General features: G+C 45.4%; 1 protein-coding gene across 7 annotated transcripts; it reads right to left on the reverse strand.

The window, feature by feature from the left end:
- On the reverse strand, nt 1–11,366 carry spina (spindlin a). Of its 7 annotated transcripts, none has more exons than XM_020707932.3 (9): nt 11,086–11,278; nt 6,244–6,319; nt 4,710–4,730; nt 4,517–4,622; nt 3,169–3,217; nt 2,960–3,095; nt 2,766–2,883; nt 2,447–2,680; nt 1–2,371 (listed from the first exon to the last, which is right to left on the reverse strand). In XM_020707932.3, exons 4-9 carry the CDS (start codon nt 4,554–4,556, stop codon nt 2,172–2,174), a joined length of 777 nt encoding a protein of 258 aa, XP_020563591.1. In that variant the 5' UTR covers nt 4,557–4,622; nt 4,710–4,730; nt 6,244–6,319; nt 11,086–11,278; the 3' UTR covers nt 1–2,171. The 7 variants fall into 7 exon arrangements, with proteins under 7 accessions (XP_020563591.1, XP_078811689.1, XP_004075200.1 ...); XM_078955563.1 differs by having other exon boundaries at nt 6,092–6,319; XM_004075152.5 differs by lacking the exon at nt 4,710–4,730 and having other exon boundaries at nt 11,086–11,366.
- Between the last annotated feature and the right edge of the window lie 3,621 nt (nt 11,367–14,987).

A 14,987-nucleotide genomic window follows, 5' to 3' on the forward strand; every position in this document is an offset into this window, starting at 1 on the left:
AAATGTGTAGTTTTCCATTAACAATAAAAATTATTAACATACATTTTTAAACATACAAAAACAAACAATACAAGGCAGAAGGATGATGAAAGGCCAGAGTTGTGACAGTAACCACAATAATGTGTGATCACTTTGATAGCAAAATGACTTCAATGATCCCGGCTATGAGTGAAGCCTTAGTAGTAACACATTATTTTTTTCTAATAGAAAGAATTCCTGTTGAAATGACCACAATTGTACTCTGTTAACCAAAAAGATACACAACTTTGGAGAACCTCAGGGTCCCCCTTTTTTTTTAAGAACAATATCAACAAGAATCTGCCTCAGCAACTAACTACATCACAGGACGTACACACGCTGAAGGTTTGGATACACAACTCTTGCTGTGTGCAGACCAAGGCGCCGGGTCCGTGACGTGACTTTTGTTTGGAGGAATTCTAACCCAATTCAACCAGAACCTGTCAGCCGGAGTAGGAGTTTGGGTTTTTAGAGGAAAAGGGAAAATCCACCAGGAACCATAGCTGGACACAGAACAGGAGTTTGTGAAACCTTCAGTCTAGAATAAGTCCAGATAAAAACGAAAAACACATTTGTGAGAAAGGCGATTTGAACCGTTGCTGGCTGTTAATCTCTTATACACTTATATTAAACACAACCAAGTCCTCTCTTACTGCATACATGCTGTGGAACAGAAAGAATCATCTGCAAATACCGGACACTGTGTTTCCAAGCAGAAACGGAGTTTACCTCTCAAGGAGACCCGCGCTTTTGGTTCGAGCGTAAACACAAAGAGGGAAACCTTCGCTGCAGGGATAAGAAATGGAACCGAATCCTGTCCTGCAGCGCCGGCCGTCTCCATGAAGCCTTTGAGAGTCAAGAGTCCCGACTGCCCCAGTGTCCATCATCCACAGTCCGACGTGCTCCCAGATCTTTGCCGTCCGCCTCTCGTTCCTTTAAAAATCCAGAGCGGGTGTGTGCGGCTCCACACCACATCACAGCTTTGTTCTCGGGTTTGAAACTGAAATCCGCTTCAGTCAAGTCCGTCTTTCTCTCCCCCTGTTACTTCACCAACGACTTACAAAAGACAGCACGAGCAAATTCAAAGGCTTTAGTGAAATAACATAAAAAACCAGTCCCGCCATCGTCAACATCTAACAGTTTCACCACAGAAAGGAGTTTGGCAACAACAAAAACTCTGGAGTCACAGCTTTTAACCGGAGGAGTCGGAGGACTTCCGCCAACGCCGTGGAACCGTCTGTGGGTTTGGTCAGCACCAACGTTTCATCCGTCCCACCGGCACGGGGCCTGCATGCAGCTCTGAGCACGTCTGCGGACTCCACGCGCAATCCCAGAGTCCAACCCGTGCTGAACAGCTTAGTTCTTCATCATGATGAAGAAACCTATGTTTAAGCCAAAAAGATGACGCACTGTTTGTTTTGAACCTGCTCTCTAATGGCAGAGACGTGGAATTATTCTAGATTTGTTCAAAGAAATGATGGTTTTTTTACACCCAGCTGACATTTTCATGGGCTTACTAATACTGTCGTCACAGAAGTGTGTGTTTTTTTTTTACCAGTTTCTCAGCCTGTGCTGTGGATCGGTTCCTGTCAGTGGTAGAAAAGGGCGTCGGGACGGCTCCTTCATGACTGAAACCACCAACCATCCTTCATGTTCTTCCTACCCAACAATACCACTTTGTCTAAAAGCGCCTTCCTTCTGTCGTCACGCTCTCCGTCTGCATGTCGTCCCTGCAGAGCTGCTCGCATGAGGAGGTTCGAGACAAAATGGCAAAACGTGAAGAGAACTGCAGAAATGGGACAGAGGAACCACACTTCCTCTGCTCAGGTGTAGTGTTTGGAACGGACATGCCGACTCTGTAGTTTAATTTAACAACGCTTTAAGATCCTCTATTTCTGTTAGAACATCGGATTCTAAATCCTCCTAAATAAAAGTTTTGTTTTCAAATTCAGCCTTTTGCTTTACGTGGAAACGTTTACAACTTGCTGCAATCAATTTAGCCGAATTTAGCATTTGTTCTCGGTGAATTGAAGCTCATTACTTGGATTCTTAGGAACGGCCAATCACGTTTCCATCGTCTTGGTTAAAAGCGTTCCGATGGGCTGCATTTAGCGTCTGGCGAGTGGGAGGGCATCGGGACGTCTGCAGAGTCTTTAGGAAGTTTTGACCAGGTCGTACACGTAAATGAGGAAGTCGTCGTCGAACTTGATGAAGTAGACGGACGGCTTGGCCTCCACCTGGTGGATGACCATGCCTGTTCTTTTGCCGCCGTCCTCTTTGGCATACTCCACCTGCTTACCCACCAGGCTGTCCACCACCTCGCCGGGCTCCCGCTCAGCCGAAACACTGTCATCTGCAAAGAGCAGCGGACACCGGGTTGGAGGACGGACAGAGGAACCAGGCCAGCTGACGGCGGGCGGACACTCACTGGAGTCGGGCATAATCCGGAGATCTCCTTCTTTGTAGTCGTCCAGCAGCTGGTACATGTACAGGACGGGGTCTTTCTCATACGTTATGTAGAACCAGGTGGTCATGATGGGAGCGCGGGCCAGCACCATCCCCCTCCACTCCTCCTTGGGACCCTCCTCCGTCTCAAACATGTGCTCCACCGCTTTACCGATCATGGCGTCTGCCAGGTTCACGTCCGTCAGGCGAGATTTAGCTGCAAGCAGAAGATTTCAGCTGATCACAGCAGGTCACCAGACAAAAGACGGCGAGATGACCAGCGATTCACAGGTCAGACGTACCCAATCTGTCGGGGAGCACTTCCAGGCCCTGAACCCTCTCGTCTTTATGAAGCTCCAGACCATAAACACAGTCAAACCCATCGTACTTGATCAGGTAGAGGGACGGGTTTACTGGCACCTGGGGGACACAGACCCACATGTGAGGACACGTTTCCAGAGCTCGCCCACCGGCAGAAGCTCCAACCTCTGGTTACCTGGTCAAGGACAGTTCCTTTCCACACCACATGTCCTGCTCCTTCCTTCCAGATGTGCTGGATCCTGCAGCCGACGATGTCGCGCCGAGGCTGAGACAGAACTTTGGTGGCCGGGCCTAGACTGCTCTTATGCTTTCTTCATACAGAAACGACTGTCAGCCAGGCGTTTCTTTTCAAAACCATGAATATCGGTGAGTGTGTCTACTCACTTGTGTGGATTCTTTTTCTTCATCATATTTGCAGAAACCCCTGCATGCCCTAAGGACAAAAGCAAAGTACGCTGCGTTTAGTGAGCCAGGAGGCAAAGACGTCCTGACAGGCTGGGTTAACACAGGTCCACTCTGTCACATTCAAGAAATGAATGAAGGAACAGGAAACCCAGAAATCTACCCGTCTGCTACAGGAAGACACTGCAGCAGAAGAAACCAGCATACGTTCAAAATCCCCTTTGACCTCTGAAGGCGTCTCTGCTCTGACTCTATTCCTGTAGGGTTTTTATTCATCGATTTCTATTCCTGCCATCCAATCAGATCGATGTGTGTGAAGCAAGTCCTTAATGGAATAAAACCGACCAATCACAGCAACAACACACACGTGATGTCATCAACACGGATCAGTCCATCATTCCAGTCCAATGTGTGGACAGACTGTGAATAAAGTCATGTGACCATCCAGTGTCTAGAATGTTCTAAGAATGTTCCCTTTGGATTCTTTGGATGTGGAAAAACAACAGTGGAGAACTTTAGGAAACTAACATGTGAATGGATTTGACATTCATTCTAGTTTACTGGTTGATTTGGACACAGATTTCATTTCCATTCATTTATCATTTCACACTGAAACGGAGCATTTCTGTGAAGAAGCTTCAACATTTAAGTCAAAATAGTACAAATAGTTAACTATTACCTAGTAAAGATGGGTGATAAGTTTGGTGAATGTAGCTTAAGTATCTTCAGATCAATTGAACATTTTTGATCAGATGTGATTCAAATCTCTATTGAATTGTTAAAAAATCATCATGACTTTCTTTCAAAATTGTTGTAGCAAAGAGAATTCATGACTCGCTCGTATCAATGGAACCATTTTTTCTTTTGATGGTTATTGAGAGATTTCTTTTTTAAATCACTTTTCCCTGGAGTTTGCACTTTGTAGACGGTCCCTTAGCAGCACGGTTCTTAATAAGAAACTCAATCTTGTTTCTTTTAAAATGCCTTCGTAGGTCGTTTTTGGGTTAATAGAAACCAATAGAAATAGTTGCTGTCAGTTGAAAACAATTCAAAAAGAGATTGTGAGAATCTGTGTTTGTCTCTCTAACCTCAAACTGCTGCTTTACGGCAGTGAAATGTGGAGATCCGTTCATCATATGCAGACTTCTAGTAGAGTATTTATCAGGAATAATAAGCGTATAATATGAAGCGCCGATCATAATACTAAGCATAAATAAATATCTGATCCCTGATTGAAGCCTGAAGCTTCGCCATCAGGTCCAGACGTCCCCTTAGGCGCAGGAAACATTCAGAGGAACATCTTGGTTTGAACTGCAGGCGTGTGGTTGACCTGTATCAGCTGAGTCTCTGTGTCCCGGAGTGCTCTTCATTCATCTGGAGGCGGGGGGGCAGCCAGGCCGCCCGGCCACTCACCTGCAGCTCACACCTGTCTGCAGCTGAAAGAGCAGCACAAACCCAGCGTGAGTCCCACAGATCACTCCTGCAGGTCTTCAGCCAATCCTGGGCGCTTCAGGCTGATTTACCGGCGAGCGTGCAAAGAAAATCTACAGAGAAACATGCGTTTGGGCTAAGAACAGGAAATGAGCGTCCACCTTTCTACAGATTCAGAAAAAACAAGGCTCCTCAGCATTGCTCTGTACCTTTGCCCGGCCGCGGGCCGCTTTCATGTCAGACTTTACTTTCACGGACCGATCTGAACGAGGCTGAAGTTTACCTTCAAGATTTTAAAGCTTCTGGTTTTGGAAAAAACTATTTTTCAAGTTAAAATGCTCCTAAAAGAAGTTTAGTTTAAAAAGAATCGAGGATTTGTAGGTTTTGTGAATAATTCCATAAAAGCCTCTTTGCAGTTTTTTCCCATAGAATCCCATTATTACACTGAAAACTCAACTCAGATCATCGTTCAGGGAAAAACGATTTTTCATATTTTGCTTTTACATAAAGTTAAGTTAAAGTCCAACCATCTTCATTTGTTCCTAAATATCATTTTTACAAGTTTCAACTTGATTCGATTGAATCTGTTTGCTGCTTTAAACTCAGACTTTGTGATGAAGGTGAAGACGTCAGAGTGGATGCTAACAACCGGACGCCAACGTCACCTGCGTCTGACTTTAATGGCGTGACGGATAACCCTTGTTCTATCCTAGGCACTTTACCATTGGATTTGGGTCATCTAGACCCACTAGACAGTGCTCTGAACCTTTTTTCTTCAATGATTTGTGATCTTCACTGGTGTCCATGGATTACATGAAATCTTTCCACCTTTATCCACCTTTGTCATGGTAGGGGGGACACCTCAATGGAAGGGGGGGGGGTCATCTAAGATAGCACAAGGGTTAAATGAGGCAAAGTAAAGCGACACCACCGTCATAAAACTGGTATTTTCTAATTATAATAATAAACATGAATCCATCATGTCTGCATCTTCATGTGTGAAACATTCAAGAGTCGGTCATCAAGCAAAGCGGCTCCTGGTCTGCATAAATCTGTATGTGGAGGAAAACTCCTGTTTTTGTCTGGAAACAGCAGCTTTGTGTTTCATTAAAGTCAAAGAGTCTTATTCAGTTCTTCTGACTCTTTTCTCCCCAAAGAAACTTTCCAAATATGTTGTTTTGTTAGTTTTTTTCCCCCCCATTTGCTTTTTAGCTTTAGGCTGCAAACTCAGCGGTCCGAGCAGCTGCTTAACGTCACGTGACGCGTTAAGACAGAAGGATGAGGGGAACACAATCCAGTGGTTTACCAAAATAAAAGATCCTTCAGCATCAGAAAATAAACTAAACTGAGATCATTGAAGTCAGTGGATGTATGTTTTCTGTCTGCAGCCCGGTACCCTGCTGTACACCTCCAGGCCCTCAGGCCAACATCCTGCTTTTGTCTGGGTGTTGTTGCTCCACCCACTTCAGGTTACCTGAATGAGTCCAGCCAATCTTCTGATTGACAGGTCTGTGTTCCTGGAGGTGTGGCTTCCTTTGTGATGTCACCGTTTGGTTTCAATATAAAACTGTTTCAGCTCTTCCTGACTCACAGCATTAGCAGGTTCATGAAAACAACACTTCTGACCTGTTCTGGCTCTGCTGAGGCACACCAGCGGCTTTGTCGGACCAGAACCTCCGTCAGAACCAGAACCAGGACGAGCCTGTGAAAGAAACACACAGCATGACCGCAACGTTAAACACGACGGACTTAAACGGACTCTTTGCTACTTTTAACAGCAGGGGACGACACAACAGCTCCCTGAAACCAGGTCAGAATTAGATTCTGACCCGCTCAGAGCCAAACCCCGCCTTCATTCAAAAGTAGCTGGGATAGGCTCCAGCAACCCACGGACCCTGACAGGGATTCAGTGGGTTTATATGGATGGATGGATGGATGGATTCATGGACGGATGGATTCATGGATGGGTGGACGAAAGGACGGACGGGTAGATGGACAAATGGATGGACGTCAGCTTTTGGTTTGGGTCATGGGTCAGATGACCTTCATCTGAGGCTAAGGGGTCACTTCCTCTGCAAACTGAAGCCACGGAGGAGACGGACGCCGACATCACAAAGTGACACGTCTGAACCCTCCTGATGGTGACGGAGCGACAGAGCAGCAGAAGTTCCACTTCTGGAGACGTTCCTGAACACAACACTTCAACTGTTGATAAATGAGCGTGTGGGCGGAGCCTGTGCTGTATGGCTGTTGTATAACTTTGAACTGCTTAAGGCTTTAAAAGTCAAAGAGTGGATTTATTTGCTCAAATCCCACAGATGTCTATAGAGAAATAAGCAAAATAAAATTCTATTGGTCAGAAGATCCGTTCTGGATCTGATACCGTTATCAAACATCTTCTTGATAATCGATTATTTCTACTGTAGTTATAAACGGACCAATCAGATCCTCTACCGTCTGCACGCCAGGTAAACAAAAGCACAGGCCATGCGACACACACACACACACACACACACACACACACACCAGGTCACCTCTGTGCATCTACCTTTGTGTGGCGTTTACCTTTATACTATTTCTTTTTTATGTTGAGGAAACACATTTTCCTCTCGTCAGGGGGGTTCAGGTTTTTGTTAGCAGTGTTGTGCTGCTGTACTAAAGAAAACAAACTACATTTGTGTTCAGACAATGAAACACTTCCTGATGCTGTGAAACGCCACAAATAGAAAAGTAAGGATTCGGATGAGAATTCAATAAAAGAGTAACTTAAGAAAAGGTTTTCAGAAAAAAAAGCTAAAAACAGACCATAACGTCGTTTTCACCTGATGTTTTAATGATGTGACTTCTTCTGTTTGCACGAAACATATTCTTATTGCATAAAGAATAGCGTCTCTGTGTACCATAACGTCACACGCCGGTAGATTTATTTAATTCTGTCCAGTGACGCAAAAATGAAGATTCGGGCACTGGGTGAGAGTGGTTGCCATGGAAACGTTGACTTGAACCAATCACTGCTTACTGGTGACGCCCGACTCCAACATGGCGGCGTCCATATCTCAAAAAGATGGCGCCTGAACTGACTTTATTTGGTTGGAGCTGGAAAACCATTTTCTGTGATGACATCACTCTGACTCCGCCCAGTTATCATACACAGTCGATGCTCAACACCTTCTGTCCAGAGAGGCCAGCCTTCAGCGTTTGAAGGTTAGAAAACACATTTTTCTCCTGATGCAAACACACACACCTGCCACACCTGCCACACCTGCCACACCCACTTCATTCACTTCACCTGCTACACCTGCTACACCCATCAAACTCAGCTAATCAACTTGATTGATCAGCAGCAACAGAATGCCTCATCCAGTCCTGGCGTTGAAGGATTCAAGGCTTTTTCAATGAGTGAAACTAAACATCCACATCATTACAGTCGGAGCTTAGCTGGAGAACAGAGACCTCCCACTTTCTCCCCTAAAACATCTGGATTGACATCAACAGCTGTGTTTCCATCACACATCTGCCCAAAACTTTATGGGAATTCTAGAAATGTTGAAAAAACACAATTCTGCAATGACATCGTTTCTATTGAATCCTAATAAACACAAACCGACTAGCGCGATTAGTCATTCAGGAACACGGCAACGGATGTCATCAACACTTTGATTGACAGCAGATCCTTTCACATTTCTGTCACGGCGCTAGCGCTCATCATTATCTATCCAAGCAGACGTCTGCGTCTCCTTCAGGCCATGGGGCGGCGAGCTCCTTACATGTGGGAGGGGCTACGGATGAAGCCGTTTTGGGAAATGGTGGTTGGTGATTTTCCAGAGGAGCTGCTGATCCAACAATTCCTCATGACACGCTCTACTTTGGATGATCTGTGTGACGCTGTGGGACCTCTGGTGGCGCCGCTGTGCAGCGTCCAAGACCGCCACTTCCTACCAAGAAGCTCATCGCCACCCGGTTGTTGGTCACATGACTCATTTAGTTAGAAATAAGTGTTTCCATTGCAGTTTTACGTCATATGTTAATTTTGATACGGCTCAAAAACCACTTCCTCCAAGCGCAAACACTTTATTCTAAAGGCTCGTTTATCACAAACCCAATCTGTGCAACTTCATAGTGGATGGAAACGCAGCTCGTGTGAATCAAGGCCCAACAGCAGAACCTAGCATTTGTGCTGCAGAGGTCACAGAGGTCACAGTGAAGGTCAAGCTTTACATAAAGAGGAAGACTTTTTTTTCTGTGGCTCATTTCTAAAAACCAAACATCTGTTCCACTCTAGGACTGTATGTTTGTTGGTACAGTCCAAAATTACTACAATTGTTGTTTGTGTCTAAACAAAAGCCAACATGTTCCCAAAGCTCTAATTAAAACATGTTTATTTGAAACTAAAAGTTATTCAGACCCCAATCAAGTTAACCAACTCTTCTTTTTAAAATGTATTCTTTTTATGTCATAGTTACTTCACGTTTATCTAGAGATGAAACAAGAATCCAGACTCTCATCAGATCCCACTTTGACCACGACAGCAGCTTGTTTTCCGTCAAACAGACGCCAAGCCTCAGAGGAATCACAACGGAGGAAAGCGCCGTTCTAGAGACCTTCTACCAAAAACTCCCTCAGTCAGCGTCATGCATGTGCAGGAGAACACGCACACACGCCGCTGGCCTTACACAGCAAAGGTGGCGGCGGCAGCAGCGGCAGCATCCATCAGTGCTGAACCACACGGCTCTGCTGCAGATCCTGTCTTCAGAGGAGAAAGCAGCTCTTTCCTCAGCTTCCAGAAGCACAGGAACGGAAACGCGACAAAAATCTTCTTTTGGATTCATTTTAATCAGAGACGGCGTTACGAGAATAAACAACCTGCAGCATCATCCCTGCATCCCTTCCGTCCACCTTCCAGTGCTTTTCCTCTCTTCTGCTGAAGGCCAGATGCCGTTTTTTGGGGTTTTAAACATTTTCTCACGCTGGAGGACACAGACTTTGAACCTAAAACTACGTTTCCGGGAATCAAATCGCTGTCAGGAGATTAAAAAAAAACACACATTGTTTCTGTGATGGAGAAAAGATGCTGGGCGGGCCGCAAACAGAAAGCTCTCAGCAACGGGGAGGGGAACTCCTTCCGCTCTGCAGAAGCTTTGTCCTAAAAAAACAAAACCACACCGCCTTTCAGATTTTGGCTAAAAACGGCTCAATTAATGAAAAATGTGACCCAAACCCCTGGGGGAGCGGTTAGCCGCACTCAGGGATCATTTGGTGGATTATTCCCCCAACCCAGGGAGGCATCGAGTCCCATTTTTTGAAGTCTTTGGTACGACTCAGCCTGGATTTGAACTCATGAACCTTCCAGTCACAGAGCGGACGCTCTACCACGAGGCCACTGAGCTGGTAAAAGAGCACCGGGAACCCTTCAGCAACGGCCGATCAGAGGGGAACTTGATCCACGTGGAATCAGAGAAGCTCATTAACAGATGATCTCCACCTGCTCTCAGTCCAACGGAGGCGTCCGCTGAACGCCTGGTTCACCTACGGTCAGATCCGTAGACAAAACACCTGAAATTCCCAACAGTTCTGCTGTCAAGGTCAGCAGATGATCGTCCTAGAAACAGAAGTGTCTGATTCTGCGTCTGTGGGACACGTCCCGGTCCCATGGATCAGTGACCTTCCCATGTCGTGGGACACGTCCCGGTCCCATGGATCAGTGACCCTCCCACTCTTTAGCCCACGGGTGACTTTCAAACCGGTGGGGGGGTGTCAGACGTTTTTTCCTACACACATCAACACAGTTCAGCGGTCCAGGCGAGGAGCGTCTGTCCCCTGTTCTCCTCACACGGCTGATCATGGATGCTGCGCTCACCTGGACTGACCTACCTGCAGCGTCTGATGACGTCAACTGCTACTAAGGCATCACAGGAGGGGCAGCAGCTGTCAAGGACCCGAGGGGTTCGAATCCCCTCTAAAGTAGTTGCTTCTCTGCAGCATTTAAAGGACACAATGCAGCCGTGAGAGGCTGTGCGGCAGCGGACCGGACCGGAAACCCGCCGGGACCGAACGGATGCGCTGTTCTGACCACCACCCGAGCGCGTTCGGAACGACACCCAACAATCATCCCGCCCGCGGACACGAACAGGCGGGTTCTGCAGGGCCAGCGTCAGCCATGTTGCTGGCTCTGCCCCCCTTTTGAGGCTGTTATTTGCAGACTGGGGGGCAGAGGGGCGGAGACGGGCCCGAGAGCCGCGAACAACGGGGGGACTGTCTGACAGCCGTTCCGCGGAAACGCCAGGAACGTCCCGGACGCGGGGACAGCCGCGGACGGGGCTCGGTCTGCGGCTGGCTGCCTCCCCCCGCCCCTCCCCCTCGGCGGGAGAACGCAGCCAACAAAACGAACGCTCAGTGCCTGTTTTAGGTTGTTTACCTGCATGCTGGCCATCTACCTCGCAGGCAGGTGCGCACTCCGCTCTGTCTTACCGTTTTTAATGAAACAGTTAGTTTTTTTTTTAAGGAATGGAGGTCGAAGCAGACAACGAAGGGGGGGTTCTCGCCTCCTGCTGTCTGTCCACAGAGCCCGTTTCTACTTCACAGGAACCAGAGAGACTTCACGGCCATCTCACCGCCAAACGCTAAGCTGGAAGCGAGCACACGTCACACATCCGGTCAAGCCTTTCACAATAAACGGTCACAGTGGCTGGCTACTCAGACGAAGCAGCCCGAAGTCCACGAACCAAACACGAATGTGTGTCTGTAAGAATGAAACTATCCTCACTGCAGTGGAAATCATATGAAAAACCGGTGTAAAGTCAGTGTAGAACCTAGTCTCGCCATTTTCAACATCTTATGTCCTAACATTATTAAAATGCAACGAGAATCAAATTTCTGAAAATTGAGCTTAGCATAAATTTAACTTAACTGATTTTGAAAATAAATGAATGAGAAACAGTCTGTGATTGACAGCATTAGCTGGGATGGACTACGGGGACCGCCGGGACCCTGAGCGGGAGTAGGAGGTGGATAAAAAGGCTGAGAGGATAAAAACAGGACATTTATTTTTAAAGTCTCGCCACACTTCCGGCATTTTTCCCGAAAACCTGACGCTCCTCTCAGCAGCTCCCCGCCCCTGCCTCCGCTTGCCAAATACTGCAACCGAGGGGAAATACACGAGCGCTGACTGGCGCATTACGCTCTTTTCTTTGCCTAATAGTGATCCGTCCTTCTATTGAATGCGACAGCGGAGGAAAACAGAGATGGAGACACAAAAAGAGGACCGTTCAGTGTTTCATCTGGATCATGATATGAATGCTGGCATTTCAGATGTGTCACCATGTCCTTTCCACTTCTGCCAGGACCCCCCCCCCCCCCAAAAAAAAAAATCTATTGTTTCAATGTGTTCACGTGCTTTATTTTTTTTCTATTGTCTTTCATTAAAGGAAAAAGAACATAACAGGTCTCTCTTACTGTTTTATGTGGGGTTAAGTGTGTTGCTCAACAGCACAGAGGCAGGGAGCTGAACCCCCAATCAACTGATGAATCTACCAACTTTGTTCGCTGGATCCATCAGAAATCCATTTTCCCTGTTTCATTCTAGAGGGGAACTTTATTAATGTTCTCACAGTCCCTGAAGGTGAGACCCCTCCTCATTTGGGGGTTTGGTGCATTTTTTACACAGATGAAGCAAACATGGACCATTGAGTGGCAACACGGCGAGGGAAGGAAACATGCTTGTTGGTGTTTTCTCTTGGGATGTTTCCCTTCCAGAAGTCCACCTAAAACATTTGACACTAGTCCAGGGGGGTATTCCAGAAAGCAGGTTCTGCTAGTTACCACGGTAAGTTTGAGGCTAAGGAAGTGGATAACCTCAACTTTCAGTTCCAGAAATGGAGGTATGTTTCAGGGTATGTCAAGTTGCCATAGCAACTCATGCTCTGAACATAACCTGGTCTGGAGCAGGTTTAGTTGAAGGTTAGTTTGTTTTCAGAGAGGTGAAGCAGCATGGCGTGTCCATTTGAAGATGATTTAGTGGATGAAGAAGCTCAGATAATACTTTTTCCACCATGAGAGGGTGATAAGACCACATATGGATGTTGGAAATATAAACTTTTTTACTTTGATCTAACTTAATTATTTGCTTCAGTTAAGATGAATCATTTTTTTTAATTAGTTCAGCTTAACATTGTACTATCCCAGGCACGTTCACGTTGGGAGCTGGGTCATCTAAACCCATTAGACAGTGTGTTGAACATTTTTCTTCAATGATTTGTGATCTTCACTGGTGTCCATGGATTACATGAAATCTTTCCACCTTTATAATGGTAGGGAGAACACGTCAATGGTCATTTTGACCCCATAGGATAGCACAAGGGTTAAAAATAACACGTAGTTATCAGACAGTTATTTTACTTTCATTCAAATCAATTCAATTAAGTAGGTGTAACTTTGGTGCTGCTGTTAGATCGGCACCACAAGGAATTATGGGATACCATTCCCTTTGCCTGTCTGGATTTGGGTTTATGTGTGGGTTTTTGACCAAATGTGTTTAGTAGTTTAGCTGTTTTACTGTGTATTGTCTAGTTATTTTATCCTGTTATGTTTAATTTTTTCTGCACCATGAGTGAGAGGGAGGAAGAGGATGATGAGGTTATTTAGCACCACTAGTCCAACAAAATGGTGTTAGAGCTGAAGTGACAGTCAGTCATGATAATTAAAAGCGTGATATATATCGTAAATCCACGCTGAATCATTAATTTTAATTTTATAAAAATGAAAATATATGCAGGCTCAAACTTAGAGATATGAGAGTTTAAGAAGAATAAATTAAGATGGAAAAACATGTAATTGAATTGGAGTGAAATGACATTTAGTTAGATAAATATGTAAATTTGAGTTGTATAAACAACTATTGAGTTGGACAGACATAAGAAATTAGGTTGAATAAATTTAACCCAATTACTTGTTACCATTTGAATCAATGAATTAAATTTTTTATAAGTTGTATATATATATATATATATATATATATATATATATATATATATATATATATATATATATATACATATATATATACACACACACCACAATGAAAATAGAAATAAGATCAGAAACTTGTGCGTTTACTTTGTCTGTTCTTCAAGAAGAAACTGTTTTGCTGATGATGCAGCCGTGTTACTTTTTTTGATGGGCGTATAATCTGCTTTCTGGTGGGGCCGGTTTAGCTTGTGCTGGTTTGTGGGACCTTCCGTCTGTGAAACCTAGGTTCAAATCCAGGCTGCTACCTATTCCCTTCTCTGCTGCTGTGCCGGTCCCAAGCCCAGTTGGATTGAGAGGGTCAGGAACATACTGCATAATTGCCAAGTTAACCATGCGACTCATCCTCATGGGAGGGTTGTTTGTGGCAACCCCTGATGGGAGAAGCCAAAAGTGAAAGAAGTATAATCTGCTTTTTGCGGGGTATTCCAGGAAGCATGTTTAAACTCCTCTGACTTTAAGCCTGAACTCTGGCTGAAAACCACCTGAACTTGCTTACTCTGGGTATGCCGGTTCCTAAAGACCGGATATGAGTTAGCGTAATTACGCTCGACTTGGTAACCCTGGCTTGATGCGGGTGCACAGCAAGTACATAAAGAGATTCTCAATAGATCACCGATTTCTGGAGTCACCATGGAAACGTGTGGAGAAAAAAAGTGAGCGCTATACTTCACTGAGACGGAGTCTGAGATTTTAATGACGGCGTATGAAGATTATATCTCTCCAGTCTTTGTATGCAGTCTATAACCTTTTTCTTGTAGCCGCTGGTTGGGTCTCTTCTCAGTGCTTCATATGTGGTGGTATCGCTGAGTAGGTTGTTAACTTTGGCTTTATAGTCCACCGCATTCAGGATCACAGTACATCTCCCCTTATCCGCTGGTAAAATGTTGATACTGTGGTCCTTCTCCAGAGCTGTCAAGGCCTTTCTTTCATCTGAGGATAGATTGGAAGGTGGTGGTTTGGCACTGGAGAGTGCAGCCGCAATTTTGAGTCGTAATTCTTCAGCTTGAGATCCAGTCAAATTGTGGCCAATTTGTACATGGAAGAAGTCGAGAGAAGAGCCCTGGACTATTTCCCAGGTACTACTCCAAGCCACTGGTTCAGATATGTGGACAACACTTGGGTCAAGATCAAAATCCAGAAAGTGGGGACTTTCACAGATCATATCAACGCAGTCGACAAGAACATCAAGTTCACCAGGGAAGACACAAAGGACAACACCCTAGCCTTTCTAGACTGTGCTGTGATCATTGGAGAGGACAGACAGCTCCAGGTTGAAGTGTACAGGAAGCCTACTCACACAGATCAGTACCTGTTATTTGACTCAAAACACCCCTTACAGCACAAAC

Source organism: Oryzias latipes, chromosome 12, assembly GCF_053564925.1.
Source record: "Oryzias latipes strain Hd-rR chromosome 12, Olatipes_Hd-rR_3.1".
NCBI classification, from domain to species: Eukaryota; Metazoa; Chordata; class Actinopteri; order Beloniformes; family Adrianichthyidae; genus Oryzias; species Oryzias latipes.